Source organism: Pelmatolapia mariae, linkage group LG5 (genome assembly GCF_036321145.2).
Source record: "Pelmatolapia mariae isolate MD_Pm_ZW linkage group LG5, Pm_UMD_F_2, whole genome shotgun sequence".
In the NCBI taxonomy this organism is placed as follows: domain Eukaryota; kingdom Metazoa; phylum Chordata; class Actinopteri; order Cichliformes; family Cichlidae; genus Pelmatolapia; species Pelmatolapia mariae.
The window spans coordinates 6,016,833-6,029,154 of NC_086231.1; the positions used below are offsets into that span (position 1 = coordinate 6,016,833).

At 39.4% G+C, this 12,322-nt stretch overlaps 1 protein-coding gene across 1 annotated transcript; it reads left to right on the top strand.

Annotated features, from left to right (window-relative positions):
• Positions 1-1,736: 1,736 nt before the first annotated feature.
• Positions 1,737-9,872, top strand: LOC134626914 (protein Wnt-2b-like). Its single transcript, XM_063472809.1, has 5 exons — positions 1,737-1,817; positions 4,692-4,912; positions 5,732-6,009; positions 6,844-7,108; positions 9,554-9,872. The coding sequence occupies exons 1-5, from the start codon at positions 1,786-1,788 to the stop codon at positions 9,781-9,783; spliced, it is 1,026 nt and encodes a 341-aa protein (XP_063328879.1). The 5' UTR covers positions 1,737-1,785; the 3' UTR covers positions 9,784-9,872.
• The last annotated feature ends 2,450 nt before the right edge of the window (positions 9,873-12,322 follow it).

Below are 12,322 nucleotides of genomic sequence, written 5' to 3' on the forward strand. Positions count from 1 at the left end.
TTCACAGGGAAGGCGTAGGTGGCCACAAACACACAGGCCACACGCTTTCGATACAAAGACACTCTAGCACTGGGGTTTTACTCTCCATCACCTTAAGTATTTCCAGGCCTGCTGAGTGGAGACAACTTTTAGCAGTTTGATTCAGTTTTATTTATACAGCACTAATTTGCAATAACAGTCACTTCAAGGCCCATTATATTGCAACATAGTGACCCTACAATATTAGAGAGAAAACAGCAACAATCAGATGATCCCCACTGAGCAAGCACTTGGATATAGTGGAAAAGACGAACAGAAGAAAACGCAAAACACACACAAACAGCAAAAGCACTGCTTGGGTGGTTCAGATCAGGTTTGGTGTAGATTGCAAGCTTGATGTCTTCTTTTATATGTATATATTATACATATACATGCATACAGTTTATTAAAACATATGTACACGAGTGGTTTTGTGCAACAAACACTTCATGCAACGTACAGTAAACAAACAAAACAGAAGAACAAGAGCAAAATCTGGACCGGATCAGTATTGTGTAATCATCCTTTGCCTTTTACCTTATGAGTGCATACCTTTGCATGCATCTATTGGATTTGTTTCTTTTGGGGAACTCTCTCCTCTGTTCCATAGATGCTGTTAAAGGTTATATTTACTGTAAAGCCAGATTTGCAAAAAGCTTTGCTGAACGTAATAAACAAACTGGCCACTTAATGACAAGTTTCATTTTGGACTGAAACTTCTGCATGTCAGTAATTGTAAATCTGTCTTAATATGTGTTCCTTTGCCAGGGACCACACAACCTGAAATCTTAAAAAAGAAAAAAGAAAAAAAAAGAAAAAAAAATGAGACCAGTTACATTAGAGGAGCAGATGCAATGAGCCCTGGGAAGGATTATGTATTTTTGATAATGTGTAAACGCTTACACGCTTGCATCATTACTGAGAGCTTATTTTTCCAAACTAAACTTTCTCTCATATGACAGAAAGAGAAAACAGAGACAACCTTCTTACCGACCTTTTAATTAAATTAACGAACAGCGATGCAGGTGTAAATTAAAGAGTGGATTAATTGATTTGCCGGGAGAAGTCAGGCAGAACCTCCTTTCCTTCTGTCTGCAGATCTGCATACCGGTGTCTGTAATTTTTTGACAAAGGGCATTGGTGTGGTGAGAAGGGAGGGAGGGGAGGCGCAGACAGCTGACGCACTGAAGCGGAAAGCGCAGCGTTTCGGTGCGCATCTTCATTATTGGCAAGTGGGATGAAAGGTGAGCAGCGCCTGTCCCATCCACGCAGACACTTCTCCTATGTGAGGAACTGATTCGAGCGGCTTTTATCAGTTACGAAACTGATCATCGGCATTGGATTTTATAGTTTGCAACTTCTCACAGATTTAGTGAAGACAGATTCGGAGCGCAACAGCTGAGGAGAAAACGTGAATATACGCAAGATTGTCTGAAACGAAGGACTCATCCCGCTCACTTAAGTGCAATGTCCAAAGCTTATGGATGTAATGCTAGAAAATCAAGACTGCATTATGACAGCGAATAACTGAGGGATCTCAAAAGAACTTTTCCTCTTTCCTAACTTTTATTTCCACCAGATGATGGAGGACGCGCAGGCGTCAAGGACTTTCACGCCTTATTGCACAGCCAATACATGAAAAGAAGAAACATGATGACATCTCCGGGCTTGTCGGAGAAAGCAATGAGGATCAGAAATGGGGCAAGAAACCAGCATCACTCCAAACCCATCTCTAAAATATACTTCATCTTTATTTTGCTCTTGCTCATGTTCACACCGATAGTGGATTCATCGTGGTGGTAAGTTTCACCACTGAGAGGAATTTGATGTTTCGTCCGATTGGTTGGTGTCACATACCAATCTATTATAAAGTACGACTTACAACAACGACAACAAGGGCAAAATTTCACCCAGAAAATATAGATAACGATTAGTTTTAATTAATTAAGTTTGCAGTTGAAAAAGTCATCTTGCAGTGGATTTTATTGTTTAACCCTATGTATCCTTGTCCTTGGAGCTGTTACAGATTTAAAGATGAGAAATCCGTCTGTTTATATGTAATGTACACCTGCTTACTTCTCAGATTTTCTAGTAAAAGATCTTCTTTGCTCACATGAACATCCACCGACATCACATGAACATCCACATCCATAAATGAAAAGAGCAGGCTGTGTATCCAAAGTTCATGAAGATTAATGATGTTGGTGTGTGTGTGTATGGGGGGAAGGGGGCGTCTCCCCTATCCATCTATTTTGCCCAGAGTACACGGCAGGTGCAGGCGTTGGTGCATGAATAAATGCCCCTTGATGATTTCTCTTGAGGTTTTCAAGACCTAAAACATGCTGGAGACCCCCCACCCCCAGTCTCTCTCACCTGAAATTGTTGTTCTCATATTTCAGGTGACACTTAACAGAAAACCTATTAAATGACTTTACATTTAACTAGCCAAGGGACACCCCCCATTTTAAGATCTTACCCTACACTTCATAACAGTTAAGATCTAATTTATGAATTTATTTAAAGCTAAAACGCACCCATTGTAAATAATGCTATGTCTGGTAATTTCCCAAGAGAGCTGAAAGCATATGTCATCCAATTTGCTCTTGAGTTTCCCTTTTAGGCAAATTCAGAGTAAACTGTGAATAAATCGTTGAGAAATTCCAAAGAAAAACTTAATTGATTCATGCTTTTTTAAATCTTCCTTTGAATTGTTTAGGCCTATTTTTAACCATTGTAATAATTTATATAAGCACTGTGCGCCTTGCTGCACTTCTCTCTTCCTCTGTGTGTGTCCTCTTGGAGAGTCAGGGGTCCTTTGGCACAGCTGGTTTGTACAACACACAATAAACACAAGCAGTGCTTCTGTTCTGCTATACTGCTCAGGCAGATAGTTGCATCTAGAATGGGACTGGGACAGCCATAACAGGAGTGGAAACTACCTGCTATATCTGTTTCTGTCTCAGTGGCCAGGCAACACAAATGTGGCTGCGATTAGGGACTATAATGATATCCGGATGGAGAATAGAGTGTGTAGGCTTATAGATGGACTGAGAGGGGGGAGCCCAAGTGCTCATTTGTACTGTAGATGACTGCCATGTCCTGTTGATAAGAGGGCCCCCAGAGTCACAATGCAATCAGCATGTGATCAACCTTCTTAAGAGTTGTTACAAAGTTGGGGATTATTTGAAGAAAGCAGGAAGCAAATTCATTTCACTGAACGTGAGGAATGTAATAATCTCTTCAACATCCTGAATATCTGAGTCTTAAGAAGACAATGGGGATGAATGTGAAGAAAATTAGGAACACTATCAATAATTTAGATTAATCGACAAACATTTTACACTGGGAGAAAAGTAAACTAGTAACGTTAACTGGCACAGAAGACGGAAAATGAAAAACAGTTTGTCCTCTCTTTGTCTAAAGGCAATAAAATCCACTTAACAGCTTTGCTATAGCTTACTTGATGTTTAATGTTCCATAAAACAAACCAAAGAACTGCTTTTGTCCTGGGCCAGTCTCGTGGTTTGCTTAGATACAACTTTGCAAAACTAAGACATGCTGCCTTTTCTTTTTAGAGAAGAGGCTTTCTCCTGGCAACTTTTCCAAACAAGCCATAATTTACTTGCTTTATTATTATTTATTTATCTGTAATTTCTTTGAGTATTGCACATGGCATTGTGTTAACACAAACCTGAATGCTTCAGTCTACACCTGCTGATGATCAATGAATCCAATGCATGTGATTAGGAGCACCTGGCTGTTTAATCTTTTAAATTTGTCAGTTTGTTAAATTTATGCTGGTAATTGTTTTCTTTTTATCTATTTCTTTTGCTAGTTTAAAATTCTCCATTAGTGGGAGAGCCTTTCCTATTTTTGCACTAGCCACATTTGGGAATATTAAAACATTTTTTTTAAATATATAATGAATATTTTCTACCATACTGCTGTACCTCACTGAATGGCAACTGAATTAAATGTTGCTCAGGGGTTGCTCCTAGACTGCAGGCTGCACTTGAGAACCCTGTGATTACAAAGAAGGAGCACTGAGTACAGATGTCTGATAGTTAAAGGGCTTTTTTTAACATGAAAAACCCCAAGCAGCAGTGGTCAGTAGCAGGCCCCTTTGAGTCCATAGAATTTAATGAGCTCTTAAATGTTGGTTACCCATAATATAACCCCAAAGATTTTTTGGGGGGACCCTCTATATCTGGTAAACACTGGAATCTTCTTCACTCAGAGTTCCCAATTTTTTATACATTTGATCAGAAATGTGAATTGTTTGAAGATGTAGTCAGACCAGATTTCACGCTGACAGCTTACATGTGTTGGCATTTAAAACAGGTGGCACACCAAAGGCCATTGTAGGGTGGGCTTCACTCCATTACCCTAAATGCAGCAAACATACATCTCTGTTGTTTGTACTATTTCCACTATTTGTATATTTCTTGAAAATCAGATTGGACCTTAACCTCTTGCAAATCAGCTAGCTCAGCTAGCTACACAATTTTTTCTGTTTTTTTCTTGATGAAAACCGGAAGGCAAATTTGAAAGTAAACTCACTGGGAAAAGAAGTCCTGGCACACAGTCTAGTGACAGCTGCAGGTGCACTACTGCGCTTTCAGTGGAATTGTCCTTGAATTTACCAACACTGTGTTCGATGGATCTGTGCGCAGGTACATCGGAGCTCTGGGTGCGCGGGTGATATGCGACAACATTCCTGGTCTTGTGAACAAACAGCGGCAGCTCTGCCAGCGGCACCCGGACCTGATGCAGTCCATCAGCGAGGGAGCCAAAGAGTGGATCAAAGAGTGCCAACATCAGTTCAGACACCACCGCTGGAACTGCAGCACGCTGGACCGGGACCACACTGTTTTTGGCAGGGTGACGCTCCGAAGTGAGTCTGAACATACATGGCTAGGGCTTCTATCTGTGTGGTTCTTTGTGCGTGACAGTGGTTGTTTATATCAGTGACACTCAAGTTAATCATCCTCATAAATGTCTCCTCTGTTATCAGATAAGCAGGGAATTAATAGGTGTCTTATTAAATCAACTTTACCCCGGAATGCAAACAGAAAGAGAAATTGTTGTGGGTTTTTTACCTTCTCAGGAATGAAGGAACATTGGGAAAGTGGATGTTCTCTGAAAACAAGTAGCAGATTGAGAGATCCACACTGGTGATGTATAAACAGTAATAGGAGATGTAAATATTTGGGTAGATGTTTCTGGCAGCCAGACAAAGCTTTACTCCCTGACATATCGCCTGTGTTCTGCTTCATTGCGTGAGCAGGAATGAGAACAGGAGGAGGGTGGGACAGCCAGACCAAATAACCTCCAAAATCTCCTCTCATCTAAAATGAAAACACTGCTAAATGACTTAGAAAGCTGCCATCTGTGCAAATTAATAGGTGAAAGGAGAGTCGGCTGGTCTAATGTTATAGCTGACATGCTGCTACCACTGTCTGGACCATCCACCATAGATGGACTGATCTTGGTATGCCTACTGTCTAGAATTTGCAGAGAGATGACTGCTTTACTCACCAATAACACATGACTCTGGGCACTAGAAGAACAGCTGAGAAAAACAAGTGCTATGACAACTTTTGAATAATGTCACATGTCAGATATAGGCAATATTAGGTCTCTCTTTACCAACAGTCATAAGTTACTTTTTTAAATGATTGCAATTGCAACACTCCCTTCCCCGTCTACCCAGGCAGCAGAGAAGCAGCATTTGTGTACGCCATCTCTTCAGCAGGAGTGGTCTACGCCATTACCAGGGCCTGCAGTCAGGGAGAAATGAAGATCTGCACCTGTGACAGTCAAAAACGAGGGCAAGACAGTGACGACAAAGGCAATTTTGACTGGGGCGGATGCAGCGACAACATCAACTACGGCATAAAATTTGCCAAAGCTTTCGTAGACGCCCGTGAGAGGATGGTGAAAGATGCTCGAGCCCTGATGAATCTGCACAACAACCGATGCGGTCGGATGGTCAGTGGAAATGTTTTTGATATTAATGTTTAAGCTTTATCTCTTAGTGGAATTGTAAATTTAGATATATTTAGGAAGTAACAATGAAAACAAAAAAGTAAGAGAAGCAAATACCTCTCCAGGCTTTCTGAAGGTTCTTCATCAGTCCTTGCACCTGAACATTTTCAGGGGATGCTTTTATTGTTGTTTTTGTTAAACGTAACATTGACCTACAAATTTATTCAAACATAAAAAGGCACCCAACTCAAGCGATGAACCCGTTTTGTGTCTGCACACAAGAAATAACTTAACAAAGACCCAATGAAATAAAAAAAGTAGAAATAAAAACCAAAAAAAGATGTGTCACAAAACCTGAGAGATACGCATGGCCCTTCAACTCATCCGTCTTCTGTGAATCATAGATTGGTCTCTCCAAGCTTAAAGTTGGTCATGATAAACATCGACTCTTAAAATCATTAGAAATTCTTTTTTGCCTAAAGATGTCTTCAACTACTAGGCTAGTTGACTTACTTGACTACTTGACTAGGAACTAAATCTCTTAAGACTAAGAATCTGTTTATTGAGAATATTCAGCATTATCCCAGCATCTATTGATGATCCAGCATAATGCATATTAATATGATAACTGCATATGAGGGTCCCATAGCATTAAATTCTGCACTGTTCAAGTTATTGACCTGGCTTTTTCAGTAAAGACGTCTCTGAAGGATAATGACGTAAAATCTGTTACATTAAGAATATTTAGCTAACCGTTATGCTAGCTTATTACACCTACATCTTCTCTTGTACAACATTGTTGGCTTGACACTGTGTCACCTTTGATCTCTGCTCTAGGCAGTGAAGCGCTTTATGAAGCTGGAGTGCAAGTGTCACGGGGTCAGTGGTTCCTGTTCTCTCAGAACCTGTTGGCTGGCTATGTCTGACTTCAGGCGAACTGGAGACTATCTTCGCAAGAAGTACAACACAGCCGTCGAGGTAACCATGAACCAAGATGGGACAGGATTTATTGTGGCTGACAAGGACTTTAAGGGAAGCACCAAGAATGAGTTAGTCTTTGTTGAGAACTCTCCAGATTACTGTCTCATGGACCGTGCAGCAGGTGAGACACACAAATAAGCTACAAAAATAAAACCACTTGCTTTATATTGTGTACATCCACAGTCCTCAGTCAGAACAGCTTTGACTAGTTGAGGGATGGACAAGAGATCTCTGAGGGTGTTCATTGGTATTTGGCACCAGCATATTGGCAGCAGATCATTTGGGTCCTGCTATTGCAGCAGGTGGCAGGTTTCCGTGGATCTACTCTTCCCAGCATATTCAACAAATGTTCGATTAGACTGTGGTGTCTGGAGGCCTGGTCAACACCTTGAGCTTTTTTCCAACACCAGCAGCTTTTGTGGTGTAGTGGGAAACACTGTCCTGCTGAAGGAGGCCACTGTCTTTGGGAAAACAACATTTAGACAGGTGATATGTGTTACTAATAAGACTAGTGAAGTTTAAAAGAAGGGTTTTTTATTATTATTACTGGCCAATGCTGATAATTCTTAAATAACTTGCTTGTGCTAACTTGCTAATTCCATTTTAACATGTCAAACTTTAGTAAAGTGCCACTGTCACACAAGAGTAATATTATTATGACAATCATTTATTATTACAATAAAGAAATTGCCTTAAAGAGGGTCCTTTTATAGTGTCACCCTAACTTCTGAGAAGTAGCATATTGATATGTTGTGTTTGTGGAAAACATCAGCAACTTACATTCTGAGATTCAGTGAAGTTCTTTTGAAGTTGTGCTTAAACAGTGTAATCATTTTTGTGTAAAATACTGTTATTATTATTTTAATTTAAAATCATGAGTATGTTGTTATGGGACGGGGCAAATAGGACCGACTGCTTAACAAAATCTATGAGAATCAGAGACTCATTGACTGCAGGCTTGCATTCCTTCACAGCTTAAAGTTCAGTGATTTGACCTTTAACATCTCCTTTAATACCTAATGTTTGCTTTGCCTTGTTAGGCTCATCTCTTTCCTAAAGTCCAGCTCCTTCAGTAGAGCGTGAAGAACTTTGCTAACTCACTGTTAATATGTTAGGGACGATGGCATGTGCAGGGGACACGTTGGTTCTAACTTAACAGATTCTGTCACTCCTACCTGTGGTTAGCTTGGCTGCACTTTGACAACTGAGATGCAATGAAGGTGTGTTCGCTCAAAGGAAAAGCTGCCTTTCCTTGTTAAAAGGTGATCTTAAAAAGTAGCCCATGACCCTCCTCACCACTAATCTTCATTGTATAGGAATTCACAGCCTAAGGATACATACAGGCTTATTTTTCAAATCTTTCCTTTGGTCAGCATTAAGCTCCACTCCCTAGAGCCTGAGGGGAAGATCTCCTCTTATCCTTTGTTCTCTCTACTTCTGGGATGCTTTGTTAATGGACATGGCACCTGATCTTAAGCTTGGATTTAACACCTGAGTACATGAACACAATTGCATTTAGGTCTGAGACTATTCTGTTGGGAAGCTTATAGCCTGCTGAAGAGTGAGGGAAAGTGATATTTTGCTTTGGCAAAACAGTTTCAGTTTTCAGCATCAACATGAACATTGCCAATAATCACTTCTGCCAGCTTTCACTCCTGGGCATCCACGTAATCATGGAAATTTTTCAAAATGCTATTAAGCTGAGTTGGATGGCACAGTGCAGTGGATCTGTGTCTACTCCAGCTTCCTTCTGAGCACTGAAAAATGCCTCTTAGGTTAAATTGGGATTCTAAATGGGCTTTAGGTGTGAATGCACAGGAGATAAAGCACTTAGGTACATTGAAAAAAGTGGTCTATGAATACATGCGAAAAGGTGAATGTAGCTTATGGTGGAAAGACATTTGAGCAGTCAGTCAGACTAGAATGTGGTATAAATCATTCAGTTCCCCAAGGGAATGCATAGACAGGAAACCCAGTATAGTTACTGGATGTGCACAATTAAAGTTCTATATTATGCCTACTTTAAAATAAGAAGCAACTTCTAATCAAGGAGCTGTACTTATCAGTGATATAATGATGAAAGCACACAGAGTTATCATCCCTCTCTGTAGCTCTACAGGACACATCTTTGTTTCACGTTGATCAGCATCATTTCTGTCAGCAGCAGGTATTTCTGTTCCCTTAAATCTAATTGTTAAATCTGCTGCATATTATCAGTCCAACATCAAATGACAAAATCATTTGGTTTTTTTTCTAAAACAAAAAAAGAGTTCCTGAAACTTTAACACACTACAGAACTGTCATGAAATCCACTGCTTGTGTTAAGTTAAATTTTATATTAGCTGTTTAATATATATAAACAAAAGTATCATGCGTATTACATACATTTGATTTCTTTCATCCTAACCTTTATTTCTCTTAGTGATAACTATTTATTTTAATAATTTGGCAGGGCATGCACAGATGGCTGTCTTCTAATAATAAACTAACCTTTTTCCTGTCAGTTGCAGTACCAATATTCTTTGTATGCCAAAACAACATCTCTGGTCCTTTATTCTCATTATAGGCTCCTTGGGCACAGCAGGCAGAGTGTGCAACAAGTCCTCAAGAGGCATAGATGGCTGTGAAGTCATGTGCTGTGGGCGTGGCTACGACACCATGCGAGTCAAACGTGTCACTAAGTGTGAGTGCAAGTTCAAGTGGTGCTGCGCTGTGGAGTGCAAAGACTGTGAAAACGTAGTGGACGTTCACACCTGCAAGCCCCACAAGCGACCCGACTGGCTGGACGTAACCTAGGAAGGAGAGCGGACAAATCAAACGTGCACCTGACTCATTAGCCTGTGCACTAATGACTCCATTCTAGTTGGGATCTTTTAACTATAATACCTCTGGCTTTTGATGCTTTTATACTTCACAAACATTTGTTAGGTGATGGTAAACTGGAAATTAGAACCAGTTACTGATCATGTGCTGCTTTAAAAAGTGTTTTAAAAAATAATGTGTTGAGCGTTTTTGAATCAGACTTTGAATCTTTGATGCAAAATGGCTTAATATTATATTCTGTTGTAAATGTAGCCTTGGTTGAGGCAGATATATGAGCTACTGCCTGCTTCTTGTTTTATAATATGTAAAAACTGTGTGCACATAAGAGATGAAAGAGATAATCACAGTTAACAGTAGTACTTTGTCTGCCGATCTCTCCTTCAAGGTTGTCTTGTACACCTCTGGACGGATTCCCATTCTATTAGAACGCTCTCTGGTAGTGCACTCTCACTCCACAGTGGCAAAACAGTGACCTTTAAATGTTTAACTTAATTTTGTGAAAAAAGATCCAAGTTGCATGGAACTAAATCTAATGGGTAAGGTGAGTGGTAAGGGGATTGTCCTGTGATAGCTCCAGATGTTACAGCAGACCTCTGCACATGATTACTTGGAGACTGGTGTTAGCCTGTGGTTTTTGCTTTTCCAAAACTTTTTTGATCCCACCGTGCACCCGAAACCACTGCTGCTAATTTGTGCACTAAAGCAATATAGTGCTTTCCAAGAGGTCTTTCTTAATTAAAGCCAGGTAATCACATTGTAAGGTCAAAGGAGCCACAAACAGAAGAGCAAGCAAAGACTTACTATTTACAGTGACAGCTCACTTTGTGTACAAGGGTTGTGGTAGATTTAGGTGTGTTGAAAGAAAAAGGACACACCAACACAACAAAATAGCCTCACAAATTTTGGTCTGTTGTTTGAAAGATACTTGTACAGTATGCTAATATTTGACTGTAACAGATCTAACAAATCATTCAGCTTCATGGAAAAAAATTCTAATTTCTACCTCCGGTTCTTTGTTTTTGCTTCCATTATTACTGTGAACTTTAAACAAATTCCATAGGCCATGCTAATGCAGACAAGTGCACAATAAAAAGAAAAATACAAAGCTTCTTTATTTTGGACGTAGTGACCCTCCAAAATGGTAAATTGCAGTGTCATCCAACTGCATTATAGTTAATACATACTTTTAAACCCGCCTTCCTGATATGTCACTGGAGCTGCAAATATTTTCAAAACTCAATATTAGTTTCCAGACTGATTTATCTTAAATAGAGCTTTTGTTTACCATTTGCCTTATCCCTATTACAAAGGCCAAAACAGCATATTTCTTCAGCCATCATATTGTGACAGAACACATTTATAATGCAATCTTATGCAACTGTGCTTTCAGTTCTTTGTGGACACACTCACTGGCTCTGGCCGGTTTGTAAGAAGTGAATTATTTCATGAAACAAAGCCAAGCCATTGCAAAAAGAGCACTGAAGTAGCTACAGACCTTGCATTTGGCTTTCTAACATCTGGCAATGCAGCCAGACATAGTGTTAAGCCACTGGAGACACAACCCTCAGAGGAGTTTATAGATCTAAATGAATCTGACAACAAGCTGTGAAATGCTAAGAGTCAACAAATTGTTTCAAGTCCACGTAATGAGAGGCACAGCCAAAATAAAGTGCTTTGGACAACAGCAAATGACACCAAGTCAAAAGTTAATTGCAAGCAAGAAAAAAAAGAAAAAAGCCAGTTTTGAATGTAAATGAAGAGTAATTTAGCTGTTTTTGAAAGATAAGAGGAAAACTGTTTCACATTGTGGGCTCAGGCCTGGACCTGTGCTGTTCTGTTCATACTTTTAATTCCCAAGTTCTTTATAAGTTTTAACATGCTATATTCAATCCTACATCTGTAACCACAGGAGTTTCACTGATTTGGATTTATGGAGCGCCGGTGTCATAATTATGAGTTCATTTGGTTCTGTTCGGTCTACTATTAAAAGATGTCAACTTCCAGATGTTTTTCTTTTTCTTTTTTTTAATTCCAGGCAGAAAAAAAGTAATAATAATTTTCTCAATTAAGCCTAAGGGTCTACAACCCACATGTATATATTTGGGTTTTAGGTATTCCCCTGGTCTCCTATTACAGTTATCGTTACCTTAGCTTTGGCATGGAGGGGATTAAAAACAATGCAAATGACCAGTTTTTTTGTGTTTTTTTTTTTAAGTTCATTGTTCAGTGTTAGACAAATAGTTTTTTATTAGCATAACAAGACTGATGGTAGTCTTAGATAGTGTGATAAAAAGAATCACAAAATATCTTTAAATTAAAATATAACAATTTATTTAGGGTTTTTTTCAAAGTAATTTCTTGATCCACCAACTATTAAGCTGTATAAACAAAGAAATTTCTATTAATATATTGTTGATCTTCAAATTAGTCATAGTATCTGTGCTACTTTGTCCTCCAGTGTGGGTCACCCAGTTGAAGTCTGTAAAAATAAAAGGAGTGGCATTGCAGGCAT

Excerpts from the sequence above, each read along its gene's own strand:
- LOC134626914 (XM_063472809.1), top strand. The coding sequence starts at position 1,786 with ATGTTCACACCGATAGTGGATTCATCGTGGTG. Across the intron at positions 6,010-6,843 it reads ACAACCGATGCGGTCGGATG|GCAGTGAAGCGCTTTATGAA; the intron begins GTCAGTGGAAAT and ends TCTCTGCTCTAG. Across the intron at positions 7,109-9,553 it reads TCTCATGGACCGTGCAGCAG|GCTCCTTGGGCACAGCAGGC; the intron begins GTGAGACACACA and ends TTCTCATTATAG.